Source organism: Pelodiscus sinensis, chromosome 1, assembly GCF_052426305.1.
Source record: "Pelodiscus sinensis isolate ZL-2025 chromosome 1, ASM5242630v1, whole genome shotgun sequence".
Taxonomy (NCBI): Eukaryota; Metazoa; Chordata; order Testudines; family Trionychidae; genus Pelodiscus; species Pelodiscus sinensis.
In genome coordinates this window covers 160,235,028-160,251,187 of record NC_143052.1, presented here as the reverse complement: position 1 = coordinate 160,251,187, position 16,160 = coordinate 160,235,028, and the positions used below count along the sequence as shown (strand labels likewise).

Sequence of the window (16,160 nt, the reverse complement as noted above, 5' to 3'; positions counted from 1 at the left end):
AGGACTGCAGACTGCTGTTTTAAAAAGTTCCATTTTGTGAAAATAATATTCCAAAATCTGAGCAAGATTTGCAATGCTGGACTTTGTGCTGCAGGGGGCGGCAGCGTTGATGGTTAAGATAATCGTTAAGATAGACACAAAGGATATGAGGCATGATTGTTTACCTTCATTGATTCCAGTCCCCTATTAGCAACATCACAGCATGCTGGATCACCTGATTTCTTAACCTCATGTTCGTGACCTGCTGCTAAACCAATTTAAGGCTTTATTGTTCTTGTAGGCGAGCTGATTTACAGCAATCTCTACAATTCTGTTACTTTTCCATTGTAATTTGTGGTCCTCCCCTCTTCCATTTTTATAATGTAGTTTGGAGCAGTTAGCAAAAAGTGAGACTGGTATCACTGTGTAACATTTTTCTTTTCAAATTAATGGTCCTGCTAACTTGCTACCCTGTAACATGGCTGAACTGTCCTTGAGATACTAAAAGCAGTATCTTTGGCTGGGGGTGGTAATTTTGTCTCCTCATGAGTTTCTAGATATCAGTTTCCATGGGAACAGAATCTCAATTAATACTTATGCATAAACTTACTGGGGCCTTCTTTCAAATCTTATTCTTGCTTCTTTTAAGAAAAAGCAGTTGTGAGAGCATAGTATGAGTGAATTAACCTGAGGGAGGAGGGGGGTATTGATAGTGTCTATCCAGAAAGGTTATTGGCTTGCAGTAACAGGATTAAAAGAAACATTATAGAGGGCCTGGATGTCTCAAGGGGATTGGTAATGGGATACAATTAGCCTTCACCTCACTGATTTGAACATGGCTCAGGCTGAAAGTGAATGAACATTGTCATCTTTTGAAGGCTGCTAGGTTCCTGTGAAAAATGGAATTAGATTAAGATCAAGCATACCAGTCAGATATCCTCCCTCCTACATAAGCAAACTAAACCACCAATGGGCCTCTCATGTGCAGTTAGCACAGATAACCCAAGCACTAAATGCACTTAAAACACTTCAGTAGTTTACAGAAATTGCCCTACCCCAGCAGTATCACTGTTCTTAGCAGGAGCATTTGGATAATGACCCAAGGACTAAACAAAAGTGGGCATGAAGAGCAAACTGCTGTTTACCCTTTAAGTGACCTCGACGGGCAGCCATGAGTGACATTTGCAGGGCACTGAGAGGAATCTTATATTGCTGTTCTTTGTTTCATCCAATCTAGTGAAAGGCTAAGAGGTGAGTTCATTTTCCAGGGCTATCAATCTGAAATCTTTAACATGCATTAACAAGTACTTCCGATTTGGAAAATAAATAGAAATCTCATTCAAGAAAAATATTTAATGAAACAATGTTCCCTCTAATTTTTTGCATTCATGTGCAGAATAATTTTATTATGTGCACCAAGGCATGTCCAGAAGTGTACCACCAGTATAAACAAATGCTGCAGGCTATGGGTGTTTAGGGCATTCTGCTAAATAGCTGGGTGGCAATTGAATTTCTCCTGGGGGGCCGGTCAAGTGCTCAGCTTACAGGGAACACTTAATGAAGATAGGCCTGGGTAAACCCTGAGAGAAAGTGCAAATAATCTATCTAACTACTGACAGGGTCTTTTCTGGGCAAATGCATGGATGATCTCTGTGTGATTAAGGATGAAAGGACTAGCTGCTTCACCCGACTCTCTTCCCTCAAAATACTGTTCTATAACCATTTTTTGTTTTAATTAAGCACTACTTTCTCAAAGCACTGTCTTCTTCCACCTCTCTCTCCTCCCTTGTCCTTCATTTTTGATGACTGACTTAGAGAAGAAACAGAACAGACATCTGAAACAAAGTATGTGTCCTCTCCCAGGTTTGAATCATGACCTCTCCTCCCTCATTAGGCAGTTTGAACTGGAGCTGGTTGGGAGCTGTCAGGCTAAATGTTTTGTCGGAAAATTCTGATTTGTCAAAACTGAAACGGGTATGTTTTGATTCATCTCCTGATTTTTTTGTAATAGGCTTCAAAATTAAATATCTTAATTTGATACTTCTGATATGAAAAATTTTGATTTTTTGTGTGCGTGTGAAAAGATGTTTTTGTTTCAAATTTTAGGGGATTTTTGTTACTTGAAATTACTGAGGAGGGTGGGGGTTTTTTGAATGATTGGATCATGATTTTTTTATTTATCTTTTGGTTGCAATTTGGAATGAACTTTTTTTTTTAATCTTGAAAATTCTCGTGGCATCAGAAAATCATTTCCCACTTTGCACAGATATGTGGACTCTTTAAATATAAGTATTTTAGGGATTCAAGTGGCTCACGTTTTAACCTCACTCTTATTTCAAGAGATCTGCTATCCTTCAAGCCTTTCTATGGAAAGTCAGGTAGCTCAGAAACACAAAGTAGAAAGAGAGATGAACTGGCCTCTTGTAAATTTCTTCCCACCTCATCTCTCAACTATATGTACCATATTTCATATTGCCTCCTTCTGATACCTTCTCTTCATCAAGAGGTTGATTATTTTTAAAGTTTGTGAATGTTTTTCTCCCTACTGACACTCTTTAAAAATACAAATTGTATGAAGAAGGAGACGAATAACTCAGTCTGTTCCCATATTAATTCTTTGTCTGTAGAGAGTCTATGACATAGTGAGTTTCATTCATCCAAATGTTCTACTTCATGGTTACATTGGCTAAATCTTTTTAATATGACAGTAATAGGGATGTACTGTAGGAACTGGTTTTCATTTCTAATAGACTCGCCTAATGTGAAAGGGAGAAATGGCATTTCATGGCTCTACATTTAGGAGTTGAGACTTTCCTGATGGAATTATTTTTCTCCCATATTCACTCATTATTACTCCCAGTTCTGAAATACAACTATCTCTGGGAGCAGCTCAAAGCAATACTGAGCAGCATTGGAAGTAAAGAAGATTGTATCTATCTAATTGAAAGTGCAAGGGATTGTAGGAATGGAGAAAACAAACAGCCAAACTAGAATATGGTCGGAGCACTAAGCTTAAAAATTCTATTGACGTGAAGAGTGCCACAGAACCACTTAGATGTGAAAGTGCATAGGATCATTCTCGCCCATCCATCTTTTGGATGATGTGACGGGGCGAGCCACCTCCTTCCCACTGACGCCGACCCGCCCTGCACCGAACCCGCGGTCGCCCTGACTCTCCTGGGAACCACCCGGGGAGCAGGGACGAACTGCGGTGCCTGCTCCGCCGCCGCGGCCCAGCTGACGAGCGGCGCGGCGGGGGTGTGGCTGGCGGAAGAGCGTGGACGCGTGAAGGGGGAGGGGCCAATGGGCACGGTGCCTGACGTCATCAGGGCCAGACGCCGGCGCGGTCTTTTTGAAAAGCCCCGTGGAGCCAGAGAGGGGGGAGAGCAGAGGGGAGCGGAGAGGAGCGGAGAGTGAGAGGGAAAGGGAGAGGTAGAGAAAGCAGGAACGAGCGGAGAAGGGTGGAGAGAGATTGGTACAGCACAGGAAGGATGGGTGGAGGTAGAACAGGCCCGTGGAGGCCACCGGGGTAGTGGATAGGGGGTAGGAAGAAGCCCAGGGCGGGTGAACCCGGCGAGCTGGTGTGCTTCGAGCAAGCGCCCCACCAGCGAGACAGGTCTCTGCTCACCTGTCCTCAGGGCCCTGGGTTGGGGTCCGGGAGAGAGGGTGGGCCCGGACCCCCCTACCTCGCCTCGGGGTGCTATCACCAAGGGGCTGACCGGAGAACCCGAGACAACAGGGAGAGAGACTGGACTCGCCTGTTACAGATGAGACGGAATCCTTTACTCATCTCAGTGGTCAGTCGGAATGCTTCAAAATGCAGGGGTGCCTGGTGATTGCTTTTAAAAACAAATCAGAAGAACTTCCAACAAGTTGTTATAATCTCTATTTTATGAGTAGTCATAAAAAAAGAATCAGTTTCTTGTAAAGGCTAAAATATAACACAAGTGTTTTTAAAAAGCACTTTAAAAATGAATAATAAAGACAATGTACCACTAACCATAGTTTATCATTAAGCTTAATGGGACTGAAGCACTAGCTTAACCTCAAGTGAATGCTTAAGTGCTTTACTAATTAATACAGGTTGAAACTCTCTACTCTGGCACCCTCAGGACCTGACTGGTGCCAAACCAAAGAATTTGCTAGATCATGGGAGGTTAATACTGTCTAGCAGCATTGCCAACATTTTTGCTATGTACTGGGCTCCTAGAAGACATTTAGGGGTAAATTAGAGCTAAATAACAGCACTGAACATTGAGAGCCAGGACTGGTGGGTGTAAACAAATTTTAACAGGAAGGTTGGCCATACCCATAAGTGGACATCCGGCTACCTAAAATCATGCCGGATCACGGATATCACCAGACCAAAAGGTGCTAGACTAGAGAGGACCTACCTGTAACTTGAATTGCAGGTTATAATAACAAATCTGAGTTCTATAATTTTTAAAAACAAACACTAATGCTATTCTTAAGCATATAATTTTCTGCACCCATCATGCTTTGATATGAAATCCAATCATTCTTTAATTTTTTTCAGCCAAGGCTGGGACAGTCACTTTTCAACATTTTTAGCGTCATAGATTTCAGTCTTCACTGTTGATGCTTTGTTTTGCAAAATTCATATCCACATATATCATGGAGTCTCTGCTTGGCCGTGAAGGAGGATGTGAGAAGATAGATGTTTTTGTAACCTGAAAAGAAAGCATTAAGACATTCTGTAAACAGTAAGCCTGTAATCTATAAAGCTGCAAAGGCACATCTTGCATACACATAAGAGTTGTCTTCTAGTCTAACTTCTTAATTTGTCAGTGTGTGCTTTTTCATCTTTAGTGGTAAAGATAATGAACTTCCGGTAACAAATCCATTGCACCTAATTCTGCTCCAATTCAGACCCATAGCAAAAATCCTTATTGCATCAATGTGAGCAGGATTGCAGTCAGAACTGTCCCCAGCTGCACTGCTTTGCTTAAAAACAGTCAATATGTTTCTTAAATGTAGCCTGTGAACATGCTTTCATAGAGATTTAGCCAGAGGGGAAAGTAAGCAGTTGCGCTCTGGTACACAGCTTTGGCAAGAGCTGGCTGAGCTGCAGCAAAAGCCAGCAGGGAGCTATTGAAAGAGCTGGCAGGGACCTGGGTTGCAACAGGACTGTAAGAAATTTTAAGTTACTTTCACTGCTGGATTTAGGTCTGTGAAAATGTGAATGAACAATAGTGACAATCCATTTGTGCCCAAGAGAGAAAGCTAAAACTTCAGACGGGATCATTCTATAACTTGTAGCTCAAATACATTGGAATGCCTTCACGATTTACAACCCTCCTTCTCTGTTTTCAGGGTCAATATGGAAGTTTTCAGGTTGAGAACACATTTCAAGCCCATATTCTAGAGGTGCTAAACGAGGTCTTTAAAATAGGAGTTAAATGAAATTTTAATTATAGAGAGGTTGCTGCTTTTTAAAAAATAGATGCAACTAGAAAGAGAGAAAACAATAACCCAGCATGATCCTAATCATTGATACTGCTAGGGGTGATCTGAAATGTCTGGGCTTGTCAGCTAGTTAGGAAGCAACAGCACAGGAGAGAAGAGCAGCTCATAGGAAAAGGAGGGATGAGAAGTGAGGCTTTAGTTTGATTTTATAAGAAGTTAATGGTAACTTCATCGCCAGTCACACACAACATAGAATTCCTCTCCACCCACCTTCCCCTATGCCTTTGCTCTAGTTCAGGGATACTCAACTTTGGAAGCCCCCGGGGCCACAATGATACTCACAGCACATGCCAAGGGTCACAATTTAAGTGTGAAAGCGACGAGGAGTCCTGTGGCACCTTATAGACTAACTGAAGTGTAGGAGCATAAGCTTTCGTGGGCAAAGACCCACTTCGTCAGATGCAGATTCAGACTAACACTGCTACCCCTCTGAAATTTAAGTGTGTGCATATACATGCAAATATATATATATATGTATATGATTGTATATGTATATGATTGATTGTATATACATGCAAATATAGAAGAAAATATATTCAAATAGCTTCTTTCACACTGACAGGCATGAATACAAAGATTAAGCCTTAAGCTGCAGCACTGGACCCAAACGTGGCCAGTGTGAGCCAGTCAGCACCTCTCAGGCTCTGCCTACAAGGCTAAGCAGCCAGCACTTCCCACAACGCTCCGACACTCACAGCACCTCCTCCCTGAGGGCTAGAAATGCCGACACCCTGTACCCATCTGTTCCAGCAGCCTGTCCGCTTGCGTCTTTCAATGCTCACTCTGCCAGGCAGATGACTCGCTGTTATGGAGCGTGTTCCCAGTGGAGGCCATGTTCAAAGGGTCCCACCCGCGAGTCGCGTGTTGAGCCCGCATAAACCCAAACTGCTCCGCAGGCCACAAACAAATCTTGCGGCCCAGGGGCTGTGTGTTGAGTAGCCTGCTCTAGTATTCTTTTCCCATCATCCCATCTGCCAGGGAAAATGCATTCCCAGGTCTTTAAAATATCTCATGCCAGGTGGAAGACAAAAGGAAAGGCAGTTGCTCGTACTAATATGGGTTTCATTTCTTCAACTTCTTATGAGACTGATCAGGCCCTATAACACCCCTTGCAAGACTCAATATTTCTGACATCAATCATCATCCATAATAAGCAGTGAGATAATACCAAGTGTTATTTTGAGCCTAAATAGAATGTCTTCTATCTTTCATCACTGGGGCAATTGTCAGGTGGGAGTCTTTTTTGTTTACATTTGATGCACTGTGTGATCCTACCTAGGCCATGGCATGGCAGTGAGTCACGCACACAGGAAATTAAACTACATATGTCTTTATGCGAAGAGCCGTTGCTCAAATTTAATTAGGTAGGATTACAAATCGATAATAGGCTTCATTAGCATAATGCTATTCCCATGAAAGTATGTGCTGGGATTATGAATTTAAATCTATTTCTCCAAAGAACACACAGATCTCATTCATCAAAGCAACCGCAATTTCACTTCAAGAAACATTCCTGATTTACATAATGATTCTCAACTCATGATGCAAGATTTATAAATCACATTGTCAATCTAAAAGATGCCCTCTATTCAAATTATGAAGTCTCTGTGACTAGAGACCCATTATTCTGAATACAGAGGCCATAAAAACATCAGTACCTCTGACTTAAAATTGATCTATTAGGTAATAATGTTTCAACTTGGAACTTGGGATTCCATTTATCAAAAATATCTGTCTGCAGCTGGGTTTCACACTGGATATTAATGAAAACCTGTATATTTCAATCACGATGCAGATCTTGCACTCAGTCTGGGCATAACATGAAGTGGCTGAAAGGGAGGAGTCCAGGCTGCAAAGACTCCATCCAAATGTCTCTAAGGTCAGGAGTGCTTGGATATGAGGCACAGGCCTATGTTGAGTAGCTTCAGTTCACAAGTGAATTAAAAAAAGACAACTAGTTGGCTGTTTGAAGCCTCCAGTATAAGTGGTCAAAAGCCCAGTTTCTTGGCTATCTAAATGTTCCACTATTATAATTCAGCATCTCAATTTTCACTGGCAGCTTTGCAAAAAGCTTATCTTTCCTTTCTCATTAGTAGCTCTTCTTGTCCACCAGCTGCCTTAAATTTTGGGTATGGATCAAAAGTAAAGGTTGAAAAATGAATTATTAAAATGTTGCAGAGTAGATTCAGAGATTAGCAAGAGATACACAGAAGCTTGAGTGGGATCCTGGTTGAAGGAGAAGATCTACTTAGGTCCTCCCCAACAAAGCCAACTTAAGGTTACATCGATTAGTAAATCCTGTTCTGTAACAAAAGCAGCTAAAATGAAACCTAGGTAATCAGTGCCTTATGTAAAACAAAAGGCTACGTCTACACTGGCAAGATTTTGCGCAAATACTTTTAACGCAAGAGTTTTTGCGTTAAAGTATTTGCGCAAGAGAGCATCTACACTGGCATGTGCTTTTGCGCCAGAGATATGCTTTTGTGCAAAAAGCATCCATGCCAGTGTAGACGCTCTCTTGCGCAAGAAAGCTCTTATGGCCATTTTAACCATCGGGCTTTCTTGTGCATGAAATTCATGTTGCCTGTCTACACTGGCCTCTTGCGCAAGAACACTTGCACAAGAATGGTTAGGAATGGTGTCCCTAGCCTGTTTGTCACAGGCTGAAAATGGATGACAGGAGAGGGATCACTTGATGATTACCTGTTCTGTTCACTCCCTCTGGGATATCTGGCATTGGCCACTGTTGGAAGACAGGATACTGAGCTAGATGGACCTTTGGTCTGACCCAGTCTGACCATTCTTATGTTATGATCTTATCTGTCTATAGCAGCTTGTTCTTAGTATTATCCAATATCATTTGTTTACACATGCAGCTATACTCCTAAAAGGCTAATAAATAACTCATTAGCTATGTATAAAAAACCAGCAGCTCAATGTGTTGCTTCTAATCATCTATAACCTCATCTAGAAGCATTTAATGTGTTCTAGATGACTAGAAGCACATAATGCTTATGCTGGGCACAAACTTATGTCTATTATTACATCAAGCTTTATAAACTATTTATGAAATTTTCCCTTCGTATAAAGGGCAGCTAAGACTTAGATTGCAATAGCAGCCATAGTGTGTTAAGCACTTTCCAAACACAGATAGAGACAGTCCTTAATCAAAAGTGCTTTTGATGGGAGATTTTAAAATTGCTTGACATACTGAAGTTTTCTAGTTTTCTCTGGGGAAAGAGCAGAATTCCCTAATGTTATTTCTATCTTGCCAAAAGAAAGAAAACAATGTTTTTTATTTCTAGCAAGAGTTCAGAAGAGTAGATAACTACACTGTCTCCCCAGTTCAGATCTGAGTTTGTTGTTAATCCTTAAACATCAGCACTTTGATTTCTGGGAGGATGATCAAAGTTGTAAACTCTTCCCCTTCTTTTACCTAGATCAGTGGGTCTCATACTTCGGTCCTGGTAACCTTTCACATAGCAAGCCTCTGAGTGGACCACCCCCTTTATATAAAAAGGTGGTTTTAATTTATATTTTGGCACCATTATAAATATAGAAGGCAAAGTGGGGTTTGGGGTAGAGGTTGACAACTCACACATACCCATATATAACCTGGTCTTGATGTTTTTCGCTTGTTTGCTTTCTTGCTTAGTAATTACTGCTTTTCAAGGTAGTGTGCAACTAAGCTGAAACGAGGAACAGGAAAAATATTTCCAATGTACTCTGCTAGTAAAGACTAGCAATGTTACTAAATGAACATTTAATCTTGCAAATGGTTGCAGGTGCAGAGTGTGATTTTTTTTCATAATTATCTTTGGTAACTTTGTGAGTGACTTGTGGCATAGTAATAAATCTTAAACTAAAAATGACTCTCCTAAATTGCTTTGAGGGCTCACTTTTTTCTTTGTTTATATCCTAGTGTTTTATTTCAATCTATAGCAGGCTGATCTAAAGAAGGAAAAAGGACCTGGAACTACAAGGTTTGCAGCTTCTGATTCATAATGGGAAACACTCTGAGGCTGCAGTTCAAATAAACCCTGGAAATTTTGGAAGAGTATTGCAATCTGCTAGAGATGTCTAGGTCTGGCTTTCTGACCAGAACATTTTCTTATTAAAGAGAGCCTAAAGGAGCAAGTTTCATTTGTGATATTTTGCTATTAATTCTTCCACCCTAGGCTTATTGTGTGACGTTGGTCAAATCACTAAGGCTGTCCCTATGTTACAGCTGGAGAAGATACTACAGTGCATGTGGATGCATCTGAGCTACTTTAATCTAGATAGTCAAAGCACTGATAGCAATAAAACTAGAGTGGCACGGTTGTCAGCATGAGCTGTATGAGCCCACTCAGGACCCTGGGTATGTAAGCTGGTGACTAGCCTGTGCTTTAGTCCATGCTGCCACAACTTCACTCCTATTGGTAATCAATCTAGCTAGATTAAAACTAGCTGTAGCATAGGTGCTGATTCTGTGGCTGTTCCAGCCCTGGAGCATCCACAGGGGAAAAAATGGTGGGTGCTGAGAACACAATGGCAGAGCTCCCTTCAGTGCCTTCTCTCTCCTCAGTGCCTCCCATCTGCCAGCAACTCAGCCGATTTGCTCCCCTCCCTCCTCAACACGGCCCGCCCGCCATGGATCAGCTATTCTGCAGCATGCAGGAGCTGTGAAAGGAGTGAAGATGGGAAGAGATGGGGTAGGGATTTGGAGGAAGGGGAAGGCCTGGGGCAGAGCTGGTGGGGCGCACATTAAAAAGCTGGCGCCTATGAGCTCTGGTGTGGTTACAGTCATGGGCATTCACTGCCACCCGGCATGGCCCCGCCCACACTCCACCACCAGCTATAGGCATTCTGGAGGTGGAATGTTGCTGCCCCCAGCGCCCACTGTCCCCAAGCTCCGGGACAGAGAAACTGGAGCCGTGTGGCCTTCTGTCCCTGTGCTCTGGGGCTGGGGAGGCTGGGCGCATGAAGCATGCCCTCCTCCCACACCCGGTGCTCTGGGGTTGGGAAGGCTGGGCACATGAAGCATACCTTCCTCCCTCGCCCGGTGCTCCAGGACTGGGGTGAACTCATGCCCACTCACCTCCCCTCCCCGTGGAGAGCAGGAAGAGGGCGGGGCCTCAGCAGAAGGGACGGGGCTGGAGGTGCGGTTGGGGGCTTGCCACCCCCAGCCCTACCTTCACCCAACCGCCCATTGTTACAGTCACACCTCTGACAGGGTGTAGACTTACATTTAGCCTCTCTGTGATTTCATTCCCCATATGTACAATTAGGTTTATAGTACTTTCCTGCTTCACAGCAATGTTGACAGTTAAATACGTGTGAGAACTTCCATACTACAGTAACGGAGGCTGAATAAATACAGACGATGATAGACAGGTAAAGATTTATATTTGTTTCTTTGCTGTATTGTAGGTTTTTCTCCTGTTTGCATTTTTCTTGGGTCCAGGTTTATACAACCTGCTAAAACTTAGTGGCATTCACCCCAAATCCCTGCATTTTACCTTGGTTTTGGGCCCAAATCATGAAAACCCACAGGACACCACACGTTAGTTTGACCTGAGATGATAACTTGGTCCCTAGTTCTTTGGAAAGCTAATCCAAATTCAGTGGCTTGCTGCGAACATGTTGCACAGTTCTAATGCAGGCATTCAGGAACTGAATTGTCTTTGCGAAGAGTTCTTTCAAACTTCAAAAGGGAGAGGTTCAGGTCAAGAGCTGCCCAGTCCCTGATACCAGAATGGTGAGTGCATTTGACAGGCCTGAACAGAAATTCCTTCCTGATGGATACTTTCCATGACCTTGTACAAATCAATTAACTTGTCACAAAACTGTAGTTATGTCAAAACTGGGTTTAAACAGGAACCTCACTGTAAACAAAATGTTGCTATGTCATTCTGGGAAATCTGTTAATTAAAATGGTGTGCTTACCAGTACATAAATTATGGAAGCCAGGATGATCACAAAAGTATAGGCTGCCAGGGTCCCCAAGCATATGGCAAACTTGGTTTCTGACGACTTGCAGGAGTCTTGCAATGTATCTTCTGTTCCTAAGCGTAAGATATTACAATTTGAAATAAAACCTGATTTTGATGCCAATACTCTTCCCATACGTTTCATTGAGCTGTAGGTGCTTACCCTGTCATACTTTTTTTTTTAACCATGTTCAGAGAAATGGGTATTTTGCAGAGTCAAAATGCAGGGACTCCAAAAAGGATTTGGGAAAACAAACATCAAGCAATTTACAAGTTAGAAAGAAAAATGTTTATGGTCTAAAACCAGGTCCTAAAAATAAGAAACAAGCTAAAATTTATGACTGTATTGAAACTCTAGTCTTAATCTTTAAAAAACATTACTTTTGTTTTAATGTTTAATATTGGGCACAGAAAGCCAACAGTTCATAGACTGTGGTTTTACTAGTGTGACATTAAGAATATCTTTGTTTTATAAATATAATCTATGTTTTACTGGAATGATTACCCATTTATAAATAGGCATTAGCCTTAGATGGCATAAGGAAACTATGGTTTTGTGTATGCAAGTTTCTGTTATGTTCTACATACACCGTAGAGGCATTTAAGAATGGAATCATTTCCAAACTCAGGCTAAAGGAGAATATTTTTAATTGGAAACCTGAAGATTGGCTATTTACATAACACCAAATTTGAGCTAGGTAATTAGTAAGGCTCTCATATTCTGTAGGCTAATCACTAGAGGGCAGTACTATACCAAAACATCTGTTATGCATGGAAGAAGCTTGCAAATTGCTGATGTCCTGAGTGTACTGGTTCTATAGATATGTGGGACTTCAACCTCCAGATCTGAGGTTGATGTGGCATTTTGCATTAGCATTAAAGTTACAGGGTTTTTTAAAAAATGATGGAAAACTGACTTGTATTTAATGATCAAGATTGTGCTCATTAAATTAAAAAGTGTCAGGGATAGACATGTTCGTCTGTCACACTAAAATCAATGAGTGGTCTTGTAGCACGTTAGAGGCTAACAAATAATATACAGTATCATGAGCATTCGGGGGCAAAATCCACTTCATCAGATGAGCTTCAGTGGAGACTCTGTGGTGCCCAGGACTACCCATTAGTATTAAACAAATATGGCAAGTAGTTGCTATTTTTAAAAAGCACCATTTGCCAACATATAGCATATGTGGGTTTCTCATACTATGTTTTCTTTCTATAGAACAAGACAGGGGGTGTAAGTTGGCAATATGGGATTGTTAATAGCAACTGACATACAGTATTGTACCTTGTAAGACTGACATTTAGCTGAAGTTCAAGGAAAAGTTTCAGAATGAGGCATAATAAAATCCTACCACAGATGTATGTTCCATTGCTACTTCCTTCTAGATATGGAGGTGGTATCAGGCGTGCCACTTTGCAGGTGTACAGACCAGCATCCCTTGGTTGAAGATTCTTCACTTCCAAGAAAACTGCACCTTTTAGAAGGTCGCCTGTGAGCTTGTATTTTCCATCCTCCCTTGATAATGCAGCGCCTTGGTCTAAAGGCAACGTCTTTGAAGACATGGTTATTTTCTTCACAGAATCATTCAACAGTTTAATATTCCAGTAGACTTCAATTTCAGCCTCGGATAGAAACTGGAAGTCAAATATACAATCAAGAAGTGCAGATGTGCCATATTTAATAGAGGCTATGGCAGGATATTGCTTGACTGTGATATAGGCTGTGGGAGGAAAAAACACACAAATCCTATATTAGTCCACATTCCTTACTTATCGCCTAGATCTTTAGCTACTGCTTCCAAATTAGTCCTACTTGCTTTAAGATTCATCTGCCTCCAGATGTAATTAGGTACTAATCTGGCTGTTTGATAGATTAAAAATAGCCTTAATTAGAAGGCTGTGTGTTCTCTCATGGGGCTGTTACATCATCATTCCTGAGCTTGTCTCAGCAGGAGCACATTACTTTTTCAGTGCTTTGCTTGCTTTAAAAAAATCCCGGATTGGAAGGGAGGGGATGTAAGGAGAGGGTGATAAGAGATTCCTACAGTTTCTCTTCTGGAGAGAGGGGCCTGGACTTCAATTCACACAGGGCTTTTCTTGGGGGAAAGGTGAGGGTTGTTTTGTTTTTTAAATTGTTCATGTTCCCCCAAGCACATTTCTCATCTTTGACATTGCCTGACGATAGCAAGGTGGGAGCTTCCATGTTGTATGGAAAGCCCCACAACAGTGCCCAGTTACTGTACCTCATCCAACATATTTTGCTCGGCAGCCCCAAAGCTGAGCAGTGCTTGCACACACCCAGTAATAATACCTGGGCCTTCATTAGCGCTTTCTGTCTAGACTTCTCAGCGCATATTATGGAGGTGCTCAGTATGGTTACCCCCATTTCACAGATGGGGGGGAGCGGGGAAGGGAAAGACAAGGAAGTGACCCTTGTTCTAGATCACCCAGCAACAGAGCCCATGTCTCCTCAGCGCACCGACCTGAGACTATCTACACGCCCACACTGTCTTCTCTTTTCATGTTACTTGTGAGATACTGTTCCTTTTGAGCAGTGTTGTAGCACTCAGCACTAATATTGCGGAGACTCACTTTACATGCGCAGCTACCACTGGTGTCACAAAGTCTTTGTTCAGTGCTGATTGATATTTTCTGATTAGAAAATGAAAATATTGCATCAGGTTGAACAATCCCAAGAGAAGGAAGCATTTTCATGGGGAGAAAAAGGACTGAAGACTTCTTGAAGACCATAAAGATCCTAAAACATTGAATAAGCTGCCATGATTCAAAGCAATTCAGGGGCCTAGTTATTTCATCACAAAGTTGAGTTAGGTCCATGTCTAGCTTAGCATAGATTCATATAACTGGAAGGGGCTTCGAGAGGTCATCAAATCCAGTCCTCTACCCTCATGGCAGGACCAGCCACCATCTAGATTATTCCTGATCGATGTCTATCTAACCTGCTCTTAAATATTTCCAGTGATGGAGATTCCACAACCCCCCAGGTAATTTATTCCAGTGTTTAATCATCCTTACAGTTAGGAAGCTTTTCCTAATGTCCAACCTAAACCTGTCTTTCTGTAATTTAAACCCATTCCTTCTTGTCCTATCTTCAGAGGCCAAGGAGAACAATTTTTCTCCCTCCTCCTTCTAACGCCCTTTTAGACACTTATGGATCAGCATTAACATGCAAGTACCTAAATTGATATTCAAATGTCCACAACTTGAATTTCCAAAGCTTAACAGGGCCTGTGCTATATGAAGAACTATCGGTTGATGTTTGTTTCAAATGAGTAAATGGTTTAGTAGCATACTCCACTTAAAGTCAATAGGATTCATGCAGCTAAATTACTCAAATGCTTTTTCAAAGGTTGAGTTCAGATTCAGCTTCTCACATGCTATTGCCACAACTTCCAAAGTGCATACATTTCTTTTCCTATTTGCTTAGGAAGTTTTAACAAGTTTACAGATCCTTGCCATGTAAATAAGAAACAAAACAATCATTACAACTGTTATCTTTTGTTTAGATCCATTATGCAGTAATGTAATGTCTCGTTGGATCATTCTATTTAGCCAGGTGTTTGCCATATTACAGAATGAACTTCATTACAACACCTGTGTTGTTTCTAGTGATTTTATTAAATTGAGCAAAATCTTTGCATAATGGATACATCTAGATTGGCATGATTTTGCGGAAATACTTTTAACGGAAACATTTTTCCGTTAAAAGTATTTCCGCAAAAGCACGTCTAGATTGGCACAGATGGTCAGTCTAGATGCGATTTTGCACAATAAAGCCCCGATCGCCATTTTAGCCACCGGGGCTTTTTTGCACAAAATAGTTCTTCCCTGTCTACACTGGCCCTCTTGTGCAAGTATTCTTGCACAAGAGGGCTTTTTCCCGAGTGGGAGCGTGAAAATATTTGCGCAAGAAGCACCGATTTTGTACATTACAAAGTCAGTGCTCTTCCACAAATTCAAGCGGCCAGTGTAGACAGCTGGCAAGTTTTTGCGCAAAAGTTTTGCGCAAAATCTTGCCAGTCTAGATGCACCCATACAATATATTTCTCTATTTAACAGACCAAGAGTGTCTATCAAATGTTAATATGAAAAGAAAAGGGGGCAGTTGTACTGTCGGCAGGGGTTAGCTGAATGTACTTTGAGTATTGAATAGAAGGTAATAAAGTACCTTAAGTATTTAACAGTCCTTTGCCTATTTTGCTGCATAAGTAATTGGTGCGTTAACTTTTTGTGTAACCACAACTTATTTTTTTTAACCATTCCTCAATGGATGAACTATTTTTCTTTTTCCGAGATGAGACCCTACTAGTTACCAAGCAGCTGCTAGCAGATAAGAGAATAATTCTTCATTTCCTAATTTGTGTGATCATTTCCACTGGGAGAACCCAGGAGGTTTACTAAATGATCATTTGGCAATAAATACCCAACAATTTGTGATAAGGTGACACAGGACTCCTCGCCACTTTTGCAGATTCAGACTAACATGGCTACCCCTCTGATACTTGTCTATGGATTGTATCTGAATACATTCTAATGGCTGGATGTATCCATCCCATATGCATAACATCTCCACTTGGACCACAGTTTTGTCAACATTTGTTCCCATTCAATCTTTCTCTATATATATTTTAACCTGGCTGGTGTGAGGTACCACTGAAATAATCTTAGACCTTTTTTTTTCATTGTGCTACAAACCCA

The 16,160-nt window shown here is 41.5% G+C and overlaps 1 protein-coding gene and 1 long non-coding RNA gene across 3 annotated transcripts in view; one reads left to right on the top strand and one right to left on the bottom strand.

The window, feature by feature from the left end:
* Nucleotides 1–1,102: 1,102 nt before the first annotated feature.
* The window catches only part of LOC149525663 (uncharacterized), a 33,735-nt gene continuing 18,677 nt past the window's right edge, over nucleotides 1,103–16,160 (top strand). Inside the window, exon 1 of the long non-coding RNA XR_016347786.1 lies at nucleotides 1,103–1,230. This is a non-coding gene — a long non-coding RNA (uncharacterized LOC149525663). The remainder of the gene's footprint in view (nucleotides 1,231–16,160) is intronic.
* Nucleotides 1,215–16,160, bottom strand: part of LOC102445404 (uncharacterized) — a 68,736-nt gene continuing 53,790 nt past the window's right edge. For both annotated transcript variants that reach the window (XM_075908319.2, XM_025181542.3), the window contains exons 2-4: nucleotides 12,794–13,162; nucleotides 11,395–11,513; nucleotides 1,215–4,670 (exon numbers count right to left, since the gene is read on the bottom strand). In XM_075908319.2, the coding sequence (XP_075764434.1) occupies nucleotides 4,563–4,670; nucleotides 11,395–11,513; nucleotides 12,794–13,162 (596 nt within the window). In that variant the 3' untranslated portion in view covers nucleotides 1,215–4,562. The remainder of the gene's footprint in view (nucleotides 4,671–11,394; nucleotides 11,514–12,793; nucleotides 13,163–16,160) is intronic.